Genomic DNA, 27357 nt, shown 5'->3' on the forward strand with positions numbered 1-27357 from the left:
CAATGAGAACTTTTTATTGGAATGAATTGGGAAGCGAGTTTTCCGTGGCGAACAAGGAACTTGAACTTCATACAAAAAAAATGTCTTCTTAAACGTATCTTCTTAATGTATCTCAAGACGGGCACCCACAGGTTCGAAACACTTCCGACGCCCCTGTTGCCGATGCTGTATCGAGACGAGACATTCGCCACAACACACTTGGTGTCAAACTCTGGTTGCTTTAAGATATCCCACGTCGATGATGGATTTCTCCGTGAAGGGGCTGTTGCACGACCACCTAGATAACTAGGTTATATAGGAGGTCGTGGCTGTTGTCGATGCTGTATCGAGACGAGACATTCGCCACAACACACTTGACGTCAAACTCTGGTTGCTTTAAGATATTCCACGTCGATGATGGATTTCTCCGTGGAGGGACTGTTGCCGATGCTGTATCGAGACGAGACATTCGTCACAACACACTTGGCGTGAAACTCTGGTTGCTTGAAGATATTCCACGTCGATGATGGATTGTGCAGCGGAGGGACTGTTATCAATGTTGTATCGAGACGAGACATTCATCACGACATACTTGGCGTCAAACTCTGGTTGATTGAAGATATTCCACGTCGATGATGGATTTCTCCGCGTAGGGGCTGTTGCCGATGCTGTATCGAGACCAAACATTCGTGACGACGTACTTTGTGTCAAACTCTGGTTGCTTGAAGATCTTCCATGTCGATGATGGATTGAGCAGCGGAGGGACTGTTGTCGATATTGTATCGAGATGAGACATTTGCTCTCACTATATCGGTGGCGATGTTTCCTAGAACGAGTCGATTGTCCTCGACGTCGGATCGCGTCGGCGGCGCCGTCCACGCCTTTATCTGGGAATTGGAATCGGTAGAGACGCGGAGCGACCCCCTGCTTCCGCTGTCTGGCTGCGATTCCGGAGACAAGGGAAGGCTGTACCGTCTCTGCATCTTCGCCGTGGGCAGTTCGCCGAGTTTGGCCTGCTGCGACGGGTCCGGTGACTTGACGACGACGCTGCTGTTGTGGTTCTGCTGGTCCCTCATCATCGCCTCTCTCGCTGTCAGAGACGAGTGCGTCCTCTTGACAGCGCGTCCTCTAGACTTGAAGCTGCGTTGCTGGAAAGACCCAATGGAAACATTAAATTGTAATACAGTGAAACCTCACTACAACGATACTCGATACAACGATAAATTCCTCTACAACGATATTTTTTTTCAAATCGTATTTGAAATTGCCTATAGTCCAATGTTAAACTCCTCTTGACACAACGATATCCTTTACTACGATCTGTTAGGGGGTACTAACCTTCTATAACAATTTTTTAGGAGATTCCGAAAAAACTGCGACAATATTTTTTATACTTTGCTCAAAATCCCTTTTCTGGATTATTCACCATTGTTTGTTCTTTCGAGGATGTTTAGTAACATCGGTATTTTGCACTATCTTTCTTTAACACGTTCATGTACAGGCTTTTGACAGCAAATCTGTATTTGAAATAACGGTGATAAATACCAAATAACTGGTTTCTTTCTTCGCATATTAGAAATAGAAGGGGAAAGGAAGATGAGTGGCAGTAGATTTTTCTTTCGTGATCAATCGCATCCGCCACCCTTCTTTACGTTTTCTCTGTCTGTGTCACATAAGTGTGTATATAGTAGAAAGATACGTTATATGTGAGGTAGGAGAGGGGTCACTAAACAGGTGTACAGAAAGAACGGGGAGGGGAGGGCAAAAAAACTTCCGTTACGGTCAAAACAACCTTCGCCATGGTGAGAAAAGAGGTTGAAAAAAACCACAGAAAGCTGAAATGTATTTCTTCCATTTGAGTTGGGAGGAGATATCTCGGTCCTGAGTGTTAAAAATGTCGCCGTTAAGTTACTTTTTGTATACACATAGAAACGTCCTCTCCACTTGCCAATACAAGATTCATCGAAAGACTGGTTATTTGTGGAGATGAAGATTACAAGGAAGAAAATTCATCACTGCCCCCACGGGGACTCGAACCCCGGTCTCTCGCTTGCCGGACGAGTGCTCTACCATCTAAGCTATGGAAGCAGATAGAATATTTCAACCTTGGAGCGTATATATATGTTGAAAGGCACACCGTACATGGACGGTGTCAACAATCAACTAATAGCTCGTGAATGACAAAGGCCAACCAGATGGCCATATGCATATAGAAACGTCCTCTCCACTTGTCAATACAAGATTCTTGTATTGTATTCTTCACATGAATCTTGTATTGTATTGTATTGTATTCTTCACATGAATCTTGTATTGTATTCTTCACATGAATCTTGTATTGTATTCTTCACATGAATCTTGTATTGTATTCTTCACATGAATCTTGTATTGTATTCTTCACATGAATCTTGTATTGTATTCTTCACATGAATCTTGTATTGTATTCTTCACATGAATCTTGTATTGTATTGTATTCTTCACATGAATCTTGTATTGTATTGTATTCTTCACATGAATCTTGTATTGACAAGTGGAGAGGACGTTTCTATATGCATATGGCCATCTGGTTGGCCTTTGTCATTCACGAGCTATTAGTTGATTGTTGACACCGTCCATGTACGGTGCCTTTCAACATATATATATACGCTCCAAGGTTGAATCCATCTGCTTCCATAGCTTAGATGGTAGGGCACTCGTCCGGCAAGCGAGAGACCGGGGTTCGAGTCTCCGTGGGGGCAGTGGAATTTTCTTTCTTGTAATCTTCATCTCCACAAATAACCAGTCTTTCGATGAATCTTGTATACTTTCTGTATAGTTCACGAAAGGGTTGTGCGGTAAACGACTTGCAATTGCCTAGGGGCCGTTCAAGTATTACGTAAGCAAATATTTAGCCATTTCTGAGCCCCCCCCCCCCTTGTCGGCAAAATTTCGTCATCAGCTCTGCCCCTCTGAATCCTAGAATCCTAACTCATATTTTCATAAAGGGTGGTTGATGACGTAAGCATTATCCAACCCCCCCCCCCCGCCATCAAAAGTCAGCAAATCGGACCCCCCCCTCCCACTATCGATGATGACGTAATACTTGAACGGCCCCCTATTTACAAGTGTTTAATCTCATGAGATTTAAACACCTATAAATGCATTTTATGGTGGTACTAACAAAACCAATTCAGAAGCGATGTCAACAACGAATCTTTAAATTTTGTTAGAATACGATCAGGGACCCGCCAGAACCGGATGACAAAAGGGCAATTGAATTCTCTGCCTTTTTTGGAAGGGGGGGGGGGCATTTACCGTTATGATTTCGATTATGTATCACATACCCAATAAGTCGAGTTGTCTTGAGATATACAGGGTGAACGAGAAGTCCTGGACTCATTTTGAAAATCAATAACCAATCAACCAATTGACATAAAAAAGGTGCGGTTTGCACTAAAATACCTATCATGGCCGAGAATTTTTCTTTTGGAAGAAAATTAAAGAAAGTTCAAATTTCACTCACAAGTGGCGCTGTGAAACGAAAAACTCGACATAACACATGAAACGCAACACAAACAGTGTACAATCAATGTGTATGACAATTTGCGATACACAAAATTATCACATTTTAATCTAAGCGCCCTTTTTGGCTCGGGCTTCTACATCTGAAAGGGTGCTCATGTTCAAGTAGCGTTTGGTTCTCACAAACATTAGTTTACACTGTTTGTGGCGCATTTTACGTGTTATGTCAAGTTTTTTCGATTTGCAGCGTCACCTATGAAATCTTTTTAATTTTATCAAAAAAAACCCTCAGGCCTTTAGTGCAAACCGTGCACCTTTTCATGCCAATTGGTTTATTTGTTATTGATTTTCGAAATGTTTCCAGGACTTTTCACCTACCGTGTATTTCATGTTCATATTTGTCCCCTGTCTAAGGTTTTTGGTATTTAGTCAATTGTTGGATTCATAAACAAAATCCTGTTCATCGGTGTAGTTTTACTTGATTTTTTACACACTTGTTTGCAAATTTTGATCAATCGCAATCCATATTCGCAGAAGAAAAGACGCACATTGGCTCCAAGCAGGACAGATTTCATTCTAAGCATGTGGTCCTGCATACTCCATAAATTTCTAAGGCCGGGTATTACACTGTGAAAGTTTTGTAAAAGCACTTTGATAAAAGTTGAAAAATGCAACCAATCAACTTATCGGTTACATTCGAGCGAGTGCCACCGATAAGCGTATATTGGTTGCTCAACTTTTATAAAAGAACTTTTAGAAACTTTTATAGTGTAATCCCGGCCTTTTACACTATAAATGCTAACACTATATTACTCAAGCCTACGGCCGGGATTTCCTATTAAGCCGGTTTTACACTATAAAAGTTTGATAAAATCCCTCTTATAAAACAACCAATAACCTATGAGCTTTATAGGTTGGATTTTTTGAGTTATATAAGAGGGATTTTACCAAACTTTTATGGTGTAATACCGGCTTAAGAGGAAAAAAACTCAAACATTCATCTCGAGAGCACCATTGTGCGCTTTCAGCAACAGCTAATGTTGTGCACTGGGAAGGAGTAACCCAGGACTGCCTCAACAGCATCATGGTGCCTGCAAGCAAAGTAATGTTACGGGACAGCTTCTACCTTAGCTGGAAATTTCGACCAACCAACTTATATGCGTTTCAAAATCATAGCAATATTTCGGATCTCATTGTCATTGAGTCCTCCTATGCACCTAGGAGAGCCTTTTCTTCATCCTGAACCCACAGGGTGATTCGATTTACCTTTCCGGACCCCATAATATAATGAATAATGTATTGTTTATTTGTTGATTTCGTTTTTTTGCAATTATCAACTAATTAATTGCGGAATCACATAGCGATTCGCAATTGATTCGCAAAATCATCTGAAAATTGCATATCAGTGTGTGTTCCAGCCCGTAGCCAGAAATTTCGTTCGGAGGGCGCACTTTTTCATTTCGGGGGGACTAAAGTGATAGAAAATAGATTTGGCCATCTTTTTCCCTTTTTTCGGTCATTTTCTCACATTTCGGGGGGGGGGAACAAGACCCCAAAAGTCCTCCCCCCCCTCGCTACGGCCTTGGTGTGTTCTATAAATTCTTTCAAGCTGGAAGCTTTAAAATTCTCACCACACATTTCGGCGTGAGAAAACTTTAAAATGAGGCGTTAAATGTCGGTATGACTTATATTGTTCAAAGAATTAGAAAAATTATTTTTTCCGACATTTTTGATCTTTCTGAATCCTCAGTCAACACGTTATAACTTTTTTTTCTTAGCTCGCACCCCAAAAATACTTTCCCGCACCCCTCCCCGTTTCCCGGTTAAGAACTACTAACCTAGGCCATGCCTTGGGTGGCCCGTGTGTTGAGATGGATGACCTTGGGGATGGATTGACCTCTTCCATTCAGAATCCCATATTAAAAGCGGCTTTGCTTTGGTTGGAGAACAACCGTTCTTCTTTATTGGTATAATGGCACCATCTGTTGTGAATATATTCAGGTGACGTTGCCAAGGATGCTAGCGTATGCCTCCTCATTTCTAACTCCTCCGGTAAACACGCAAACAATTTGAAACACGTGAGGAATTAGTATTTTACGGCATTTATCGACGACATATACATATACGTACCCTGTGGATGTCGTGTATGATGCTGCAGACGTCGTCGATCCTCTGACCCATCCTCTGCTGCGTGTGGTGGAAGTTCTTGGAGAGCTTCCTCTCGACTTTCCTGAGCTTGTTGCACCGCATGGCGCGCGAGATGTAGTTGAGGATCATGGCCAAGTATCCCAGGCCGAAGATTATCCACAGCAGCACGATCAACTTGTACAGCCATATATATTGCTTCTTGAAATTACCTGTCGGGCAAGAAACGATTGAGCGGTTGAGCGAACGTGTGAGCAAGTAAGTGGGAAAATGAATGACTGAGTAGGTGAGTGAATTAGCAAGTGACCGAGAGAATAAACAAGCGAATGAGCAGCTAGGCGAGAAAGTGAATGAACGAACGAAAAAGGGAGTCAGGAAAGAGTTGAGCGATTGAATGATCAAATGAGGGAGCAAGTAAAAGGAATGAGCTATAGCAAGTGATAGTCAGTGAGAAAGTGAGTGAGCAAGTGGATGAGTCATAAACAAGGAAATGAGCAAATGAGTAAATGAACGAATCAGTCAGTGAGCAGGTGACAGTGTAAGTCAGTGAGTGACCGAGTGAGTGAACGTAATGAGTCAGGAACGAATTGAGCGAGCGAATGATCAAATTACCAAGTAAGTGAGCAAATGAATGATCGAATTGAGTGACTGAGTGAATGAACAAGTGACTGAGTCAGTGAGCAAGTGACCGAGTACGTCAGTGATCAAGTGACCGAGTAAGTCAGTGAGCAAGTGACCGAGTAAGTCAGTGAGCAAGTGACCGAGTAAGTCAGTGAGCAAGTCACCTAGTACGTCAGTGATCAATTGACCGAGTAAGTCAGTGAGCAAGTGACCGAGTAAGTCAGTGAGTGAATGAGCGCAAGTGATTGAACGAGCACGGAAGTGAATGAGCGAGCGAATGAGAAAATTAGTGAGAAGTGAACGCGTGAGTGAGAAAATGGGAGTGAGTCTGTGAACAAGTGAATCAGCAAGTGAGTGAAGGAGCGCAAGTGATTGAACGAGCGAGGAAGTGAATGAGCGAGCGAATGAGAAAATTAGTGAGAAGTGAACGCGTGAGTGAGGAAATGGGAGTGAGTCTGTGAACAAGTGAATCAGCAAGTGAGTGAATGAGCGCAAGTGATTGAACGAGCGTGGAAGTGAATGAGCGAGCGAATGAGAAAATTTGTGAGAAGTGAACAAGTCAGTGTGAGAAACTGGGAGTGAGTCTGTGAACAAGTGAATTAGCAAGTGAGTGAACAAGTCACTTGCTCATAGATGACTGAGCAGTTAAAGGGTTAAGAAAGAGGAACTCTTGCCTGCTACGTAATCCCCGAATCCGATCGTAGACAGCGTTATGAAGCAATAGTAGAATCCTTCGAGGAACGACCATCCCTCCGTAAACATGAAGAGCACCGTCGGCAGGACGAGGAAAACCATCAGCCATGGAACCAGGCACGTCATCCCGGTCACAAGTTGCGACAGCCTCGGGTTCCTGGACTGCCTGGCCTTGAGGAGCTGCCTCACCAGGTGCTGGCTGTAGTGACCTCCGATGGCCGCCAACAGGATGCCGGTCAGTGGAATGCCTACGACTGCGTACATGACGCAGAACAAGCGACCGGGCGTCGTCGACGGAGCCAAGTGGCCATACCCTGCATGCAAAAAAAAACATACCCAATCACAGTTAGCAAATCTGGGCTTCTCGACATAATTTGCGGCGATTCAATACAATAGTCGGGTCTGGCATTAATGTGTATTTCATTTATTTACCGATGGTGGTGACGACGGTGATGGCGAAGAAGAAAGAGTTGTCGAAGCTCCAGTTCGTGTGTGTATCGTTGGCGTCACCATCGCCGAGAAGGAAGCTGTTGCTCCGGATGAGAGCCAGTCGGCGCATCAGCTGCTCCATGTCCGCCCTCGACAAGTTGGAATTCACCTCCAGCAGATCCAGCTTCTCTGTGTGTGATTGAAATACCGCAAACGTCAGTTTACTTCACACAACCGGAAATAATACTGATCATACAACAACTGGGCACCTCTTAAGGCAACCCCACACACGTTCCGGTAATCCGCTGAGGAAAAACTTATCGGGACGGCCTGTCGAGATTTCCGAATGCGGCTTGAATACATCCTCCACATACACTCCGGTCGGCTTGTACAGATCGAGACCGCGCAGTTATTCACAATTGTTTATTCATCAGGCCACCTGAACAGTCCGCCAAGTTTGCGCAGTTCTCCACCATACATGTTCCGTTCCGGAAATACCGAAGTCCAGGACTGAACAGCTTTTCCTCAGAGGATTTCCGGATAGTGTGTGGGAGAGTGTGTGTAGGGGCTCCTTTAGGCCCTCCTCACAAGAAGATTCTGATGTTGCCTAAATACCAGAAAACCTCGGTATCCAGGTGACCCTATTCGTTCATTTCTATGGTGCCAATCACACAGAGGATATTGGAGTATTGGCGACGAGAAAACCTACGCGAACGGGTGACTGGTGACTTTGCGTGCTAGTCGTACCCCACTCCAGTATCACAACTGCCCAAACATTTGTTCAAATTCCCGTGATCGAGGATGAACGTCGAATTGAACGATGGGCGATCAACTGCTCAATTTAAAATTTTTTAGGTGAAGTAGAAATGTACATGTTGTACGTTCATTCCGGAATACAGAAGGCATTAATGTCCCCGGAATATGAGACATTTTCCCTCACCTGGCAAATATAATTATATGAAACCATACGGGGTTCCCCGAAGGAAGTACGTACATCATTCTATAGGAATGTTTCCTCAAGGACCCCCATACTTTCTCTCTTGACTGAAGCGTATGTAATGGCCAGGTATTGTCAGAGAGTATATGGAAAAGCTATAATACACCCTCCAAGATAAACGCAGTTGGATTTTGCCTCTCGGAACGATGACAGGAACTCTATGATCTTCAGCTCTTCATCGGATTCTTCATCTTATAAAAAAAACGCTAAAAATTCTACTTTCCAACTTCCTCTAAACAATGGGTATTTACTACGTGAATTTGATTACCTCATGTGTAATTAGCGGTCGTTCAACAGGCCTAGCACATTCCTTTATTGTGGTGGTGGTGTCCCTACAATGTATAGCATGAATAATGAACCTCGTTAATTCCTGGCAAGTCTCATTCCTCATTCCGCAGAATGCGATGAATTTGGAATCCGATTCCTTTAGGGTTTTTTTTTGCCATCACGAATAGTCTACGATGAATCATTGAATGGATGAACCAACCCATAATGTTCTTCTATTTCTTCTTTTATAGTGGAGATAATGGTGTAGGAAAATGGTATCATCTTCATCGCGGCTAGAATCGCTGAAAATTTGATATTTTTCCAACCCGGTTCATAAGTGCAGGAAGATAAGGAAGTGGACGAGTAAATAATATTCTTTGCCTGTTATAATCACAAAACAAGAACAACGAAAAAAGGCAAATACTCTGAATATTAAGAAATGCCTAATGCATTTTGACACACTATTAGGTGCCGTCTTCAGAGGATAAATATATTATAACCACTACCCACACTGACCAGGAATCCCACTAGGGGGTTGGGTTAAAAATTCAACCCAACTAACTCTTGTTTGCTCGGAGGAAAAAGACGTCTGATCAAGTCAAACGTCATGGTCAAAATGAAGCTGATCGCGTATAAGTCTCATGCAACGTTCTGATTGGTTGGTTGCGAAATGGAGCTATTTTTGATTGAGCTATTTGAATTTTCTTACAGTTCCTTATCGTAATGAACCTAAGCCATGGCGTTGTGATTGGTGGTGGTGTTGATTTATTATCGTTTATTTACTAATGCATTTTTGACGGCACGAATGTACGTGACTTCATAGAAGTCAAAATCAACATTAGACTTTGGAAAAACTCGGCTTTATGAAATTTGTGGCCCCTCTTGACCAATACCATTAGTAAGCAATAATAATCCAACACCACTTATCGCAACGCCATGTCTTAGGTTCATCACGAATGGGAATCGTAAGAGAATTCGAATAGACCAATCAAATAGCTCCATTTTGCAAGCAACTAATCAGAACGTTGCATTAGACGTACACGCAGAGAGGCGCTAAGTTTCCTTCCTACCACGACGTTGACTTGTACGGAGATATATTTTTCTGCTGAGCAACCGAGAACTAAGATTTGGTATCCAAACCAAGTAGTAGGATACCTGGTCAGCTTTGATAATGGTTATCCCGTTAACAGTCGAATCCCGATATAACGAACTCCAAGAGACCGGAGGAATCACTTCGTTATAACTGAATTCGAGGTATTTGTATTTCTCCTACGTAAACTAAATGTGGGACTAGAAAAGTGTTTGTTAAAACGGGATTTTCGCTATAATGGTATTCGTTAAAACGGGATTTTCGATATAATGGTATTCGTTAAAACGGGATTTTCGATATAATGGTATTCGTTAAAACGGGATTCGACTGTATTGTATTTACCGTCTGAAGACAGCACCCATAGTGTGTCGAAATGCATTAAGAATTTCATATTATTCGGTGAGCCTTTGTTCGTGAAGATAAAGAAGTGAACTAAAATGGTGTATCGTTTCTCGGGTTTTGAGATTTTATTTTTAGTAGTACCGTGTGAGGGACAACGGGCTACTTGAGTCGTTTAGTTTCTCGGTTGCCAGGCTACTCGTGATCGATTTCAGTATTCAGTATATGTGAAGAGGGTTAATGTTTCGGCCTGACCTTAAAAATAGCATTCGAGATGATAACGATTGGTTTTGGTTCCTTAAAAAAGTAATTGAATAATCGATCGATCACCTTGGAATTCAATCCTAAGCTCAGCCAATTCTTGGCGGAGTTGATATTCTCTCGGGCTCTCGAGCAACATAAAGACGGCTCCACCAACCAGAACGTATACGATAAACAGCAGCAAGATGAACAGGAGCTCTTTCTTGCTCACCGCTATTCCCTATATATATTGCAACGGAAAAAAAACAACTATCAGATATTTCATTCATGGGTGATGCTTCGTGGTGATACATTATTGATCATGGGCTGACATTCTACAGAGTGAACATAAGAATACAGCTCATTTTGCATTCTCTAACACAGTGTTTCTTAAACTTCTTTTCTCCCATGGGTCCTCTATAGCCTATCATTTTTTCTTGCGGCCAAACCCCCCCCCCTCCCTCTGTCTTAAACAGTATCTCTCACATCCAGGAGCGAAACCTTTTTAAACTGTTTGCTTTTGGATGATGCCCTTGGTGGCCTGCTCAATCATTTTCTGATGATTTGAATTCGTTTTTTAGGTGAAATTTTTTAAATGAATTATAGATGGCGTACGAATATGTGTACTGTTTCCCCCTCCCCCTTCCGTTCCGTTCCGTTTCAAAAAAGAAGTAGTGGAAATGTTACGTTTTGATTAAAATTGGAGCTGGTCAAGTCTAGAAAATCGGAAATTTCTACACTACTTGTTAATTCAGAAGGTTCCAAGGAAGATACCTTTACCGCCCTCTCGTGAGTAACATAAGAAACGCGATCATTCTACAGAGGAACCTCCCATAACGGACATTCCCGTTAGCCGGCACCTCCACTAACGGACACTTTTTTTGAATTGCACAGACGGGACTTGATGTACTTTATTATTTACTAACGGCCACTCCTAGTTAGCTAACAAAATTTTCGGTCCCATGGGTGTCCGTTATCGGACATAGGGGGGAAACATTTTCCGTTAGTTTACACTGTTTTATCTCTTTTTTTTTTTTTTTCAAATCAATTTCTTTTACTTGAAATATCTCAGCGAATATTGCACTTAGGGGTCATTCAAGTATTACGTCAGCATCGGGGGGGGGGGAAGGGGGGTTTTGAAGGTTGCTTACGTCATCAACCACCCCTTTTTGAAGATATGAAATATTCTAAGTTGCTGACGAAATTTCGCTGACGGGGGGAGGGGGGGGTCAGTGTTTTGCTGACTTTTGCTGACAAGGGACTGGGAGGGGGTCAAAAATGGCTGAAAATCTGCTTACCTAATACTTGAATGGCCCCTTAGGAAAAAATTGAAATTTTTTGTTGGCCTCAAAAAAGACAGGGGAAAACAACTTTCTAACTGGAAGTTAGAGGACGGGATGGACCGTATAAAAATTTAAACTTTGTAAATTTTTCATTAATAATTTTTTTTTCATTTGAACGGCTTTTAAGATGACGGGAAACATCATTTGAAACATTTTTTCTAAATGAAAGTTATCTCTAAAATCAACGGTTCAGGAAACAGCCATTAGACAAAGATAAGAATAGACACCCTGTATATATGATCTGTGTTGTGTAAAAATTTAAAAGATAAGTTGGATCTCCGGATAGATACCCATAAGCCTGTCACCCGTGGGGTTGCTATACGGGTAACTCTACTTCAGGGATTCTTAACTTTGTCTTTTAGCCGCGATCCATAACCAACGACAAGATCAACTTCGCGAACCATGAACCCATTCTTGTTTTCGAAATTAAGGATGCAATAAATGCATTTATAACAGGACTGCAAGTGAATTCGTATCACCCATTTCGGAAGTCCCTGCGACCCAATGTTCCGGGTTCCCTAAATGAAAGAAAATAACTAATATGGAGCTGCGTGATTGAGTTTACTTTTCGATCGCTGAATTACTTTTCTAAGGGTGGGCAAAAAGTCCGTAGAAACTTTAAAAATTCATAAAAACCAGAAAAATAACCGAATTTAAAAAAAAAACGGTTTGCATTGTTAGCATCGCTAGGTCACGGGACCTTTTTTAAGACAGGGAAAAAAAACTAATTAAAAAACAGCCGATAGGTGGCGCTAGTACGAGTGACTTCGGTGGAAATATGCAAATGAGAGGGTTATAAGAACTTGCGCTTCTAATCCACAATCAGTTCACCGTTGTAAACCGTGTATTTGGACCTGCTGCACTCTGCTGTTGCTGGATTTCTGACTCGCATGCAATGTGTTATCCCTTGTGGTGGTGGTCATGTGGAACATACACTGCTGTAATAAATGATTTGGAGGCATTCTGTTCGTCATTTGCGTATCCTTTCTTCGACTTGTGTACGTCAGTGCCACCTATCGGCTGTTTTTAGTTATTTTTTTCCCCGTCTTAAAAAAATTCCCGTGACCTAGCGATGCTAACCCTGCAAACCAACCGTTTTTTTTTATTTCGGTTATTTTTCCGGTTTTTATGAATTTTTAAACTTTCTACGGACTTTTTCCCCCACCCTGTACATCTCACCCCGAAAGAAATTTTTGGCTACTGTCATAACCTAAAATCATTTGGATTGGCCGACAATATAGCAAACGCTGTTTGCAAAGAACAGACAGACTTTTAACACGACACTTACATAACACAAAAATACAGGTACAATTTAATTTACCATTTTCACTTAGAAAAATGACAGCACCGGAAAAACACGAAATATAAGCATAATTAACTACATAAGTACATTATATAGGGCCACGCATACATACATACCACACGTTCCGGCATGTACCAATTCGTCAGAAATTCTCCAGAGGAATTATTCGAGATACATTGTACGGTTAAGTAGTGGCAATGCTAACATTTCGCTATCACTTCCCTAGGAAACAACTGGTTTTAAATGAGCGCTCGCTGCCGTTTTTCCTTTCCAACAGTTTTGAAACATAGTTTTGAACTAAGTTTCAAAAAACCAGAAGGGGAAAAAAAATGCTTAATCCTCTTTTGTTGAATAAATCATTAAGAGAAACAGAAAGTTTCTTTTATGTTTCGTTTGGTGTTCCGCCAATTCTGATCACGGAACACGCGCAGACAATGCGGGCAGATAGCCATTGTCTGTTTCAGCCCGTCATTAGCGCCATCAACAATAGCAAGACGACTACGACAATCGAAATCGTAGTAGTGGGTTTCGAACCCGGTTATTAAAATCACTTTACATCGATGCTCATTGCGTCACGATGCTAATTTCTACTCTGTACCCATTTTAAAAAAGCGCCATAATGTCACAATCACAACCTGACGGCCTTATATTTGTGTATATGAGAAAACATTGCATTCGTTGGCGGAAAGACTTTTTCCTAGATTTTATGTTGAGGTGAGCCAGCACCTCCTAGATAGAAGGCCTCCGCAGTCTGCTTATGACGTCAGTAAGTAGTCCATTTCGCCTCAGAATATTAAAGGAAAAAAAATTCCCTGCTCGTGCCAGTATCATCGTTGTGAGGAAAAGAAATAATCGGGCTCAGAATTGGCGATTTCTATGCCCCACATCCAATCATCACTATGCGGTATTTGTGAGCCAATCAGGAACATTCTAAGTCAAAATAACAAGAAACGGAATAGGATGATGTAGCATACTTGCTAGGTAGTCGGAATGACCTTTATGGCAAACAGTGCAGAGGCCTTCTATCTCTAGGAGGTGCTGGGTAAACTCGGAAAGAAGTCAACTGGTCTTCCGTCAAGCGGCTATTAGTCCGATATTCTCTTGTGAGCTCGACCTATTACAGAGGAGAATAAATGAGTCACTCTTGAACCGGTCGAGACTTCGTGGGGAAAAGAGTTACTCTTGAACTTCGTGAGTTACTTTCGAACCGTAAATTTAGCGACGTAAACACACTATGGGCGGTATTCACCGACATGGTTTAAACTACTATCACAATTTTTTGATAAGAGATCGACACGGATTGGTTAAATTCAGGTTTTTAACCAATCTATGTTGATCTTTTCTCGGTTATCGCTGGGGCCCCCAGATATCTCAAGTAGATAGGTGATTCCCAAAATAGGATCCTCGTAGACAATGTCAGACAGGATTAAGTGTGTTCATCTCTCAAAGGATTAAGGCACTCACGGAAAGACGGATGACACAGCGGTAACAAATAACAGGTTTACTGCAACAATTAACAATTAAACATAATTCCGTTAGAAGTTAAGATATGCTACACAGCACCAAGAGCTGTGAGCAGACAGAATATAAATTTACATTTTTGAGAATTAACGGTTACAACCAGCGAGTGAACGGAGTAAAGCAGCGACGACCTAACATAGCTCAGTCTTTTTATACACAGCACACATCTCCGAGAATATGCAAATGACAATCCATGCAACAACCGTGGATCGGTTGTGACGAAGGTTGGCAGCGACTCCTTGTACGTCACTACGAGCAGAACATCCCCGAAGCGATGACGTCGGCTAGTAATGACAGAATTAGCGTATCGCCACAATCTCTTATCCAAAAATTGTGACTACAGTTTAAATCATGTCGGTGAATGCGGCCCTATAAGGTGTAAACAACAGAGCGAAACCTTCCCAAGCTGGCGAAAGTTAAAAACAGCTCAGACGTTAAACGGAATATAGTTAGCTCATGACGTTATGAGAACGCGTGTGCGCATTGCATCGTGGCACGTTTCTGAAGTTACGACAATTTCCGAAGTCTTGCGCACGAAATCACGACAGTTTCCAAAGTATTGCGCACGAAGTCACGACTGTTTCTGGTCTTTCGCACGAAGTCACGACAGTTTCCGAAGTCTCGCGCACGAAGTCACGAAAGTTTCCGAAGTCTTCCGCACGAAGTCACGACATTTTCTGAAGTCTTGCGCACGAAGTCACGACAGTTTCCGAAGTCTTGCGCACGAAGTCACGACAGTTTCCAAAGTCTTCCGCACGAAGTCACGACAGTTTCTGGCCTTCCACAGGAAGTTACGACAGTTTCTGGTCTTCCGCACGAAGTCACGACAGTTTCCGAAGTCTTGCGCACGAAGTCACGACATTTTCCGAAGTCTTCCGCACGAAGTCACGACAGTTTCTGGTCTTTTTCGTTCCTCTGTGATTAGTCGAGTTTACTTGAGAATATCGGACTTATAGTTGCTAGTTTGTTATATCTTATCTTGACTAGATATAACGTAAAGGATTCAGGGACCGACACCGCAACGTCATAAGGGACGTCACAGAGGAGACGTTAGTTTGTTATATCTTATCTTTACTAGATATAACGTAAAAGATTCTGGGACTGACGCCGCAACGTCATAACAGACGTCACAGAGGAGATTCAAGTTCTGCGCATGCGCTTTGAGCAATATTCCATTCCATTTCCAGATCCCCCAACGTCTTGTGAGTCTTAGTACCCTCCGTTAACTTCAGCAAATGCCTCTCCCCCCCCCCCCCCCCAAGTGGCCGCAGTAAGTAAGGAAGGAATGGCCGTGTCTCCTGCGGAGTGAATGCAGTGATGCGATTTACGGAGAAGCGCGCTTTCCCGGTTTGCAAAGAGGATTGGGTTTGATTCCCGGTGGAGAAAAGCAGACTTTTTTTCTCGTGTTCATCTCAGCATAACATAAAAAAGGAAATGAAGGAATGAAGAAAAGACTTTTTGTCTTTCATTCATATATTTAGGTGAGAAAAAACAAAAATCATCTCACTCTCTCCCGCTAGTGCATCCGTTTTCCTTCCCCGCAATCTCGAAGGACAGTGGCAAGAGAAAGATGGGTTTTGTCCATCGAGGTCCTGTGTCAAAATGTGGCCCTCGGGGGGCCATCTGACGTGGCTCGCGACTTCAAACTTTTGTAAAAATGAACTAAGCAGCACATTTAAAGATAACTCACGTGACGTGCGTCATGTTCACAGATCACTCAAATGGCCCGCGGTCCGTTTTCAGATTGCGTAAGTGATCCGCGACATAGTTCCAGAGCATTCAAGTGATGCGGTGCATTTCCAGATCACTTGAGTGACCAACGACACAGTTCCCGAGCACTCAAGTGGCCTGTGTCATAAGTCCCCACATCCTGCAGAAGGGGCCCACTGACTAGGATATTTGGAGGGGGGAGCTCCAGTACAGTAAATTTATAGTATGAAAAACAGCAAAAAAAAAAGACAAGAATCTTCCCGGGCCTCCCGGGCTGTAACCTGTTCAGCTCCACACTTGTGGATGTGATAGTCCGCGCCACATTTCCAGATCACTTAAGTAACTCATGACACAGTTCCATATCAATTAGGTGACCCGCGATAAATTCCCATATCACTTAGTTAATCCCCAGCACATTTACAGATAACTTAAGTGATCTCCGGCATTGTTCCAGATCACTTAAGTGACCAGCGAAACGTTTCCAAACCAATGAAGTGGCCCATGGTGCCTGAAAGGTTGAAAACACTTCCTATCATGCTACATCTTACAGGAAAGGGGGGGGGGGGGCTATGCAGATACACTCCATAGCTCAAGGCGATGAATGCTGAGGGAAGGCAATTTTAGGAATTGGATGGTCAAGAAAATCTCTGAATAGAATGGGTATAAAGGACGCCAAAACTTGCACCTATATATACAGGCGGAAAAACCATAGACTCGGCTATGCTCGCACCTAATATTCTTGGGGGGGGGGGGGTCACCTAAGCGAGGGCGCAAGGGGTGCGATGCATACAGGTGGCAAGTTGTAAGGGGAGAAACAAACAAAGAGAGCTTTCTGTGTAAACACATAAATTTTTAGAAGTTTTCGAATAAGGAAAATTCACACAATACACCACGTGCTGTCATTCTTTTGAGCTAACTTTGACAACGAAAATGTTGAGAGAACTTAAATGGAAAGACTGGGCATGGGGGGGGGGGGCGTAACACCAGGAAAGAAGAATGGGCTCTATGGCTGCGCTAATAGTGGAGCGAAGAGGTACGAGTTAAAAAAATGGATAGCGGGTGAAGGAAGAGATGTCCGCACATAGCAAAAGAGAAAGGGGATAGAGAAAATGGACGGAGGGGTTCTGAAATGTAAGGGTGTGATGATGATGATGTCTGCGTAGAAGGAGGAAAGAAAGAAACGGACTGCCTTATCAGCAGAAAGCGAAAATGAGCAGATCGAGGTGAAAACAAACAGGTTTGTTCAACTCACGCACCCCGTTGAGTGGCCTCTTTTTTCTCCTTCTCCTCGCTTCTCGAGTACGTGCGGTGTAGATCACGGCGTATCACGCGGCTATAAATTCTGATTGTACTTTGCACTCATATATCACGGCATCTTGAAATATTTTCAAATATTTTTTTCAAATTCACAGCCTTGTATCGTTCCGAGTTTCTAAGATACAGATATAGGATCCAAATGAGTTGTAACACACACACACACACACACACACACACACACACACACACACACACACACACACACTTCTCTTCAAAACGACAATTGGTTACAAGATTCATCGAAAGACTGGTTATTTGTGGAGATGAAGATTACAAGGAAGAAAATTCATCACTGCCTTCAACCTTTCAACCCGTCCCGTATAGAGGACGTTTCTATACGACAATTGGTTCACTTAGATAGGATGATTAGCCTTTGAGATACCATCCCATTTGTTGACACGTGTCAAATCCAGCAAGGTGCGAATTTCACCCTGTAACCTCTCTTTCAATATTAGAAGCAGGCGTCGAAATGCGTTCTAACCTTGCGCCAATGAGGCGATGTAGCCAAGGGATCACGAAAACCATAGCCGTTTTTTATCTAGAGGTGTGCATAGCAGGAGTCACACGAGAACCATATGTACCAGCAGTTCATTGCAGTAGGACTATGAGAGCTATGTTCTATCGATCAGGAGGTGTTCATAGCAGAAAGACTATGACAACTATACGATATCTATCACGTACATATAGCAGAAAGACCACGAGAACCACATAACCTATCAACCACGAGGGGCACATAACAGAGCCTGACCGGGCACGTACATTTTTGGAAATTTGTCCAGCCCCGCTGTACAACGATATTTTTCTCAAGTCTTGTTTGGAAATGCCGATTGTCAAAATGTTAAACTACCTCCTCTATATAGATATAGTAATATTCCCTCTACGACGTTTTTTATTGGTCCACAGCATAGGCGGAGATAGACTTGGAAGTCTGGGGGGGGGGGGGTGGCACGGTCATTATTGCTCGGGGGGGCACGATGATGATGATGTGTCAATTACATATATGCATTAGATCAGTCGACTCCACCTGGAGGGGGGGGGGTGGAATGTCCCCACGCTCCCCCCCCCCATATCTCCGCCCATAGTCGACAGGGACGTTATATCGAGATTTCACTATATCTCTTTCACAAACCACAAAAAAAAAACCTGAAGATTCATTGTAAAACATTTTATTTTTCTCCGTTTGGAGAGTACGTATATTTAGAGAGGAGGGAGAGAGAGCGTGGGGGGTGCCTCTCTTTCTCTAGATCTCCGAAATGTTATTTTAAGGTTTTTGTGTCTAGTTGTGATACACTACAGAGATCACAATACACTTTGTCGTGCTACAGAAAGAAACTGAAACAAACAACAAATGCATTTAAGAAGAAAAGTAACTATATTTAGCTTCAGGAAAAAAGAAAGAATTCAGTTTGATTTTTTTTTTTTTGTTGCCGCTGGAATATCCTTCTAATCATTCCCATTTGTCCCATTTACGAATTTATACTAATACTACTACTCCGTACATGCACCTCGTTAACCTTCCCTTGCTGGTGCTAGTTACACGCCGGAAGGTGTTGTGTGTGCGTGCGTGCGTGAGCGCTATGTGTGGTCCTAGCGAGTTTATAGTGTCAGAGTGGATGAGTGTTTCCATATTCGAGAAGTACTACCATCTGTCTTTGGAAGTGAAAGGGGCAGATGCCTGAATTATCGTGAAGTCTAGCATCTTCGTGAAGTGGTCAGCAACTGATCGGTCCCTTAGGTCTGATGTCTGATGTCTGGGTAATATGAGAATCTGCCGGTGTCTGGTTTCTGGGTAACGTGGGCGGTACCCATCTCGAATCTGTGCAACGCGTTCGATGTTTGGGTTATATGCGAAGTGACCAATTTCAGGAATCTGAGTAATGCGGAATGTGTCCAGTATTGGAAATTTAGGAAATATGTGAAGTGTCCAGTATTTGAAATTTAGGAAATATGTGAAGTGTCCAGTATTGGAAATTTAGGAAATATGTGAAGTGTCCAGTATTTGAAATTTAGGAAATATGTGAAGTGTCCAGTATTGGAAATTTAGGAAATATGTGAAGTGTCCGGTGTCTGAAATTTTGGCAATATGTGAAATGGCCGGTGTCGGAAATTTTGGAATTTGTGAAGTATCCAGTGATTGAAATCTGGACAATATTTGAAGTGATCGATGTTTGAAATCTGGATAATATTTGAAGTGGCCAGTGTCTGATTCGTGGGCAACACGTGGACTTTCAAATGTCTGAAGTCTTGGCAATGTGTGACGTAGCCAATGTCTGGAACTTGAACAATGTGTGAAGTGGCTAGTCTCTGAGCAATATGTGAAGTGGCCAGTGTCTGCACAATGTTTAAAGTGTCCGGTGTCTGAAATCTGAGAAATATGTGAAGTGGCCATTGTCAGGAATCTGTGCAACGTGGAACGTATCCTGAATTAGATATCTAGACAATTTGTGGAATGGCGATGTCTAAAGTTTTTTGCAATGCGGTGAAGTGTCTAGGAAGTATGAATAACGAGTGTTAGTGTGAAGTTACTGGTATCCAAATTCTGGAAAACGTGTGAAGTGGCCACGTATTGGAAATTTTGTCACTGTGTGAAGTGTCCAGTGTCTGAAATTTAGTGTATTTGTGAAGTGACCAATGTGTGAAATCTTGGCAATATTTGAAGTGCTCAGTGCCTGATGAGCGGGCAACATGTAGAGTTTCCAGTTTCCGAAGTCATAGCAATGTGTGGAGTTTTCAGTTTCTGAAGAGCAAGGTGTGAAATGGCTAGTATTGTAAATTTAAGCACTGTGTGAAGTGTCCGGTGTCTGAAATCTGGCCAATATGTGAAGTGGGTAATGTGTGAAATTTAGCGTATTTGTGAAGTGACCGGTGTGTGAAATCTAGGCAATATGAGAAGTGTCCAGTGTTTGGAAGCTGGAAAATATTTGAAAAAAGTCGCAAGTGCCTGATGCGTGGACAAGTGAAGTTTTCAGTTTCCTGAAGTCTTGGTAATGTGTGAAATGGTCAGTGTCTGGAATCAGAGCAATGTTTAAAATGGACAGTGGTGTAAAAGATCTGGTGTCTGAAATTTGGACAGTGGGGGCCATTCAAGTATTACGTCAGCAGCTCTTTAGAAATTTTTGGCACCCCTCCCCCGTCAGCAAAATTTCGTCAGCTCTGCCCCAATTTCTTTAGGTATATTGGGCTCAGAGACGTACGCAGGGGGAGGGGGCAAGAGCCCCTATGCCCGCCCCCCCCCCCATACAATCAAAAATTTAGTTTTGATGGAAAAAATATTATTAAAAACTTGGAATATTGAATGAAAATACTTTTAGGCTATATATTATTATAATCAATTTCGGTTTATTTCAATGCTATTTGAAGCCTAAGAACTCACAATTTTTCTTTAAGAAATTCATTGCGACCCATACCCCTGTGTCTTCGTGCCCCCTCCAAAGATCGATCCTGCTTGAGCCTCTGATTGGATTGCCATTCGAGAATATACACAAGGAGTCTAACCACCACTTTCTGACACTGCTGCAGTGACCTTTGCTATGTATGCACGCAGATTACTTCTCACATGATTATAAATTGAATACACTATATTTTTAGCTTGTGTTTCGAGTTTATTAATCACTAGCCATAATACCCGGCGCTGCCCGGGTTTTCTTCAATGAGGCTGTTAGAAACACGTACGTGATATCTACCTCTTTCTTTGAGGGACATGCAAACCGTGTCTAAGTTAACCAATATAGCGACTTCCTGTGTGACTCATGAACTAAACAAATCTAGATTTAAAGAAACATAGAAATGAATATATACTTTTTTTTTCTTTTTTAAGGGGGGCGCGTGCGCGCTAGGTATTTCGATTTCCCCCCCCTTAAACTCCAAGTTATCCAATCTGCCTGTTTCAGCTTTCAAAAATGCTTAATTAAAGCTGTGGAATTTTTTCGATGTACTTTTACGGTCCCATAATTAATTTTAAAATATCCTTACCTACATGAATTGATGCAGTTGAATATCAAAAGACAATATGGAGACATTCATTTTCATGCTTGAGAAGATATAAATAAAAAGTTGAAATCAATGTTATTGCATGAATATCCAACTCAAAAGTAGGTCCGGCTAATTACTTCATTTTTAATCTCCTGGGCTTCGTATATCTCTAAGCGACCTCAATATTTCAAAAATTGAGAATTCAATACAATTTTTAAAATTATTGATGGGGCGGAAAATCCCACTAATTTCCGCATTTCTACAGTAAAATCGACAATTTTAGCACTGATTTCTATGAGGATCACCCTTTTCCTGACTCTCAAAGCGATGCTGATGATGATTATGACGTCTATTCAAAAAGCCTCATTACTGAGAGTATATTGAAAATGTGGCAAACCATTATAAAGGCATAAACTATTATACATATACTAACAGGATTAAAGAAGTGACAAACCGTTGTAAAGGCACGTCTGAAACACATTGCTAGGGAACCACGGTAACCAAAGTAAACGTTCGGAAAGTGATTGTTGAGGCCCAAAAACCATTGTTACCGGACAGTTTTTTGCCCGTTTAGGGCATTTGCCCTGGTCTGGCGAAATTTTAAAGTAGCCTATCGTTCAAGTCGGGTCCCATTTGGTATATATGCAAAATTTGGTGACGATCGATCTAAAATTGTAGATTTGTATAGAGAACATACACACAGACAGACAGAAAATCAATTTTATATATATAGATTGTTGGTCCGATTAGTTGAGTTAATCGAATCGATCAATCCGATTAAACTTAGAATTTTCGTTAAAAGTATGCAAATTAACTTCATTTACTTGACGAAACCAATTAGATGTCTTAAATGATGTTCCTCGTCATAACAGTTTAGATTAGTGACCATATTTAGATGCTCTTGAATCAGTAATTTCATCAAATATTTTGAGATTGGTTAATACCATTCGATTCAACGAAAACTGGGGAGCATTTCTTTTAAAAGAAAACCTCTCAAAATATATTGTCTCCACTGTGAACATCAGTTTTGATGTTAAAGAAATATGCTCCCCTAGCATGTGGTTTAAGAACGAAACCCCGAAACCCTCCCTAGGTATTTCCTACATTTTCTAAAGGAAACAAACAACAGTATGAACATCAAAAGTGGTTCGGAAATCAGTGACTAACCTAAAATAATTGAGTTTCTGAAATGTCAAAATATGTTCCGCATATTAAATTGCTTCATGTGGGGGCGACCAGAATTTCTTAACCCATTCCTATATTTGTTCACCTCTACGAGGTAGGTGATTATTAATGGGGGAAATGTATTTTTATATTTCACTCATTAAATATCTCAGTCAGTTAATTTATTACTTGCAGTCACTGATATTAAGTTTGTTATGAATAGTTGGCGTTTAAAAAGGTCGGCCCATACGACGCTGATCAAGTATTTCACAAGGGAATCTATACATATAAAATGTGTCCTAACTGATTCATTCATTGACTGACTGATTTACGGATTCATCATCGCCGAGCCAAAACCGCTGAATCTATAAAACACGAAATTTGGTCAGTAGTTTTATTTCATGACGCAAAGACTCACTTAGAAGAGTTTTTCGAAATTTAACCCCAAAGGGAGTCATAAGGGGGTTCAAAGGCGAGATCACGCATAGCCGAAACCACTGAAGATATATTTATGAAATTTGGTCAGTAGATTTATTTCAAGACGTAAAGACTAGCTAAAAAGGGGTTTTCTGAAATTCGACCCATAAGGTCGTAAGAAGGATTCAAAAGTTATATGGAGCAATCTTTGCTGAAGCTATAAATATGAAATTTGGTCAGTATTTTTATTTTTTGATGTGAGGACTCACTAAGGAGGGACTTTTCAAATTTCAACCTCTAAGGGGGGTCATAAGGCAGTTTAAAGGTTATATGGGGCTATCATGGTGCCGAGCTGAAACTGTTGAAGCTATGAATATGGAATTTGGTCAGTATTATATTTCATAATGTAGATACCCACTTAGGATTTCTGAAAGTTCAACACCCCCCCCCCCCCCAAGATGATCATGATGGTTTCAAAGGATGTTATCGCCGGGTAATTTTCAGATTACAAAATCCACTCGAGCAAAGCCGTGGGTAACAACTAGTTGAAAATAAAATACGCCAAACGTTTGCTTCTTTTTTTAATATTCCACCTACTCACAAACCAATTGCGGTCACAGCTTTCACTCATACGAGAAAATTGTTTTAAGGAGTAGTAGTTTCTCTCTCTTTGCTTGTGTTCCGTAAATCATCGCAACTTGTTTTCTCGTCCGCATCACATAGGTTCATGGACGGTACAGAGGTAGCAGGGGAGGGAAGGGGTGGTGTTCCGCCATCCACGAAAAATTGTGTCATTAGCAAAGATGACAGGGCGAAAGTAGACAACTCCCTCCGATCACCGTGCACACCCTTGATGAACCACACACGCCCTGTTCGAAGAGCACGCATCCGCTTATGTACGGGAGTCCAGCAAATTACTACTACTAAACCATACGTGTATATATATATATATACCTCGTCCATATTTCTTTGCGGAATTTCTAACGAATTGGTACATGTTGGGATGTGCATGTCTGTGTAATGAACCTACTGCGAAGCTTGTTTCTGTGTAATGATTGTTGCTGTGTGCTACCATCTACCATACATTTTTTGAACTATGAGTGAAGTGTAATGTTGGAAGATCTAATTGTTGTAGGCCTGTTGCCTCTGCGACGAGGCTTTTTAATGGGGAGATCGGCTTTGCATTCGCATCTCGAAGTTAGGAACCACAGAAAACCAACTTCAGCCGACCACCACTGCGGCGACGGTGGGGTTCGAACCCGGAGCCTCGCGATTCGAGTCCCTCACTATGACGACTCGACCATCACAGCGGCAAAAATAATTTTTTAACAAATTACTCAAGAACAACGCATGTGACGCGCTGAGTTGACACAAAACAGTTTAACTGACCCCCCCTCCCCAAAAGTGAGACGGTACGTGTGGGGTGATCTGTAAAGATCTATTAAAGAAGGAAGTCTATAGAGGATTTATCAATAAAGGGGGGATGTTAGCTCAGGTGGCCACAAACTAAGGAAAAGGTTTTTTTTGTTTTTTTTTTGGCATTCCTAATAAAGATTCCATAAAAGGGCCCTTTCACACGGAGCGGATGCGGGTCCGGAAGAAGTTTTAACAATTGGAATATACTGCGCCTTTCAGACGAGCCGAAAAATCTCCGCACCTAGGAAATGTTCATGCGGGTCCGGACGTCGTCCGCATGTGTCAAAACCTAAGTGCGGGCTCCGCATCCGCACATAGAAGTTTTGACAATAGGTTTATTCGGGGCTATTCAGACGATGCGGATGCGGAGCGAATTCGTCCGCATCTTTGGCTACTTTTTGAAGGTGATTTTTCACGGAATTTTTTTAATTATTTGCCATAAATACCCTTAAAAACACCATATGATGGTCCCTGCTCATTAATATAATGTACCTACATACGTCTATCCCTTTGTTTCCTTCTGAGATGGAGATATAGCAACCTCAACTGCCTTTTGTCCATATTTCACAATTTCATACAATAAAACCTGCCAACAACGGCCACTGACGGGACCAAAACTATAAGCCGTTCTGTTCATTACGAATATTTAATTGACTACATACTTTAATAACTTTTAAATTTAATTTAAAAATTTTAATTTTTTTCTTTTTAAATTTTTAAAATTATTTAAAAATATCTGAAATATTATTTTAAATATTTGTTATGTTTTTAAATTTTTTAACTGTTAATTTTTTTAAACTTTAAAAAAAATACTTTTATTAAACAACGTTATCCACGTACGGTTTGTTCACTCAGGGCCGTTTGAAGACCCTAGCACTTGAATATTTTTGGTGGTTCCCTCGATACCTACTATATTTTACTCGATATTCAGTCTATAAACTGAAAAAATGAAATTTTATATTTCAGAAGTGACTAATCTAAGGATGGGATTTCACTCTAAAAGGTTTATAAAAGTTATTTTATAAAACTTGAAAAAAGCAACTAATAAATTTATCGGTTGCACTTGCAATTTATTAGTTGCTTTTTTAAAAGAATTATTATAAAATTTTTATAGTGTAATCCGTACTTGAGGCCGGGATTATACTATAAAGTTTTGTAAAAGATCTTTTATAAAAGTTAAAAAATTCAACCAATAGGCGCATCGGTTACATTCAAGCAAATGCAACCGGTGATCTTAATGGTTGAATTTTTCACGTTTTATCAAAGAGCTTTTACAAAACTTTTATAGTGTAATCCCGGCCTAAGACAGAATTGTGATGTGAATAATTCTAAGCACAGGCATTTTGAAAGTCCCAACCCCTCCCTTTTTTTATACTTGCAAATTCTTTGATATTTGCTGAATTTTTTTTTTTTTTTTGGAACATCGAATGTTTTGGATGTTTTTGGATTGGATTTTTCGAACATTGGATGTGTTTTTGGAATTTTCTTTCATATTTTTCCGAAAAGACAGATTTTTTTTCAAAATTTTTTGAAAATATTTTAAGATATTTTCTCCCATCGACTACTTGTGAGGATCGGAATGGAGGCATCTTTAGGCTCAATGATAAAAACCACCAAAGAATGCCTCTAGGCTGCCTATGGGCACTGAATCAGGGGTGAAGGAGAAAAATAATTACAAAAATTGCGAAAAAACATTTTTTATGCACGAATTTCGAACTAAAGATGCGGGCGATTCGTCCGCATCTTCAGTGCTCGTTTGAAAGGGTATGCGGACCCGCGTCCGCATCCGCTCCGTGTGAAAGGGGCCTTAAGAATATTTCATATTTTTATAAAGGGTAGTTTATGACGTAAACATCATTCAAACCACCCCCCCCCCATCATCGAAATTCAACAAATCCGAAACCCTCTGCCTCCCCCCCCCCCTCCCATCGATGCTGATGTAATACTTGAATGGCGCCCCCTATATGTGAAATCATCGGTGTATGGAATTTCAGCAATGTGCGAAGTGTCCTGTGTCTGATATCTGGGAAACATGCGAAGTGTCCAGTATCAGAAATCCGGGAAATACGTGAAGTGACCAATGTCTGAAGTTCTGGTCAATATGTGAAGTGTCCAGTGTTTGAAATCTGGACAATATTTGAAGAGATCAATATCTAATGCGTAAGCAACGTGTGGAGTTGACAGTGTCAAGAATCTGGGCAATCTCAGAGGCTGCCGGTCACTTCACGGAGATGCTACAGACTTCGCACTCCCTCTCTCTGTCTCTGACCGCAAAGTATATAAAAATATTTTTAAATTATCTCTTACCGTTCTCGGTATCATTCCGTTACGTCAATTCGAAAATATCCAACAACGATCTGATGGACCGAATCTCGTCGAAGCACATGTTCCCGACAGACTCAAATCACTCCAAGTATGTGACAGTCACGTTTAAAACATCAGATAACAATATCAGGCATTCCGTTCGACAGTAATTCCATTTTTTTTTTTGATTCGATGTTTCGCTCACGCGCACGATAATGGATGGCGCCAGTCAGAATCCATTAAAGCCAACAACAAGAACGCCTTTGAAGAAATTGTTGATCGGCACTGGGAAAGTAAATTTGATCACTGCACGTTGAAGGAGAATTAAGTTGAACTGACCGAGGAAGAGAGACACGACAGTGTGGTGTCGTCTCGTTGTTTGAACTTCTCATTCTCATTGGCTTCTATCCAGAGTGAAGACGCGATTGTCCTTATTTTTTGGCTCTCATTTCGAACAAAGCATGAAATAAAAGACAGGTGGATGAATACGCCGTGCCAGTAGCTCCGCATACCGCCGTCATCCAATCACAAATTACGTGCTGGGGGTGGTTCTTCATAATTAGGCGTGACCGTAACGACTAAGGTGCAGTGA

At 41.5% G+C, this 27357-nt stretch overlaps 1 protein-coding gene and 1 non-coding gene across 3 annotated transcripts; both read right to left on the reverse strand.

The window, feature by feature from the left end:
• On the reverse strand, nt 1-27126 carry LOC149089320 (potassium channel, subfamily K, member 16-like). Of its 2 annotated transcripts, XM_089237869.1 has the most exons (6): nt 26769-27116; nt 10389-10539; nt 7369-7554; nt 6918-7250; nt 5608-5834; nt 2-1127 (listed from the first exon to the last, which is right to left on the reverse strand). In XM_089237869.1, exons 1-6 carry the CDS (start codon nt 26781-26783, stop codon nt 687-689), a joined length of 1353 nt encoding a protein of 450 aa, XP_089093995.1. In that variant the 5' UTR covers nt 26784-27116; the 3' UTR covers nt 2-686. The 2 variants fall into 2 exon arrangements, with proteins under 2 accessions (XP_089094004.1, XP_089093995.1); XM_089237878.1 differs by lacking the exon at nt 10389-10539 and having other exon boundaries at nt 1-1127; nt 26769-27126.
• TRNAA-GGC (transfer RNA alanine (anticodon GGC)) lies at nt 1996-2067 on the reverse strand. The gene has a single exon. It is a non-coding gene; the product is annotated as a tRNA-Ala (tRNA).
• Nucleotides 27127-27357: the final 231 nt, after the last annotated feature.

Source organism: Pholcus phalangioides, unplaced genomic scaffold (assembly GCF_987345545.1).
Source record: "Pholcus phalangioides strain wild (caught in Gottingen) unplaced genomic scaffold, Ppha-v1.0 ptg000002l_1, whole genome shotgun sequence".
Classification (NCBI taxonomy): domain Eukaryota; kingdom Metazoa; phylum Arthropoda; class Arachnida; order Araneae; family Pholcidae; genus Pholcus; species Pholcus phalangioides.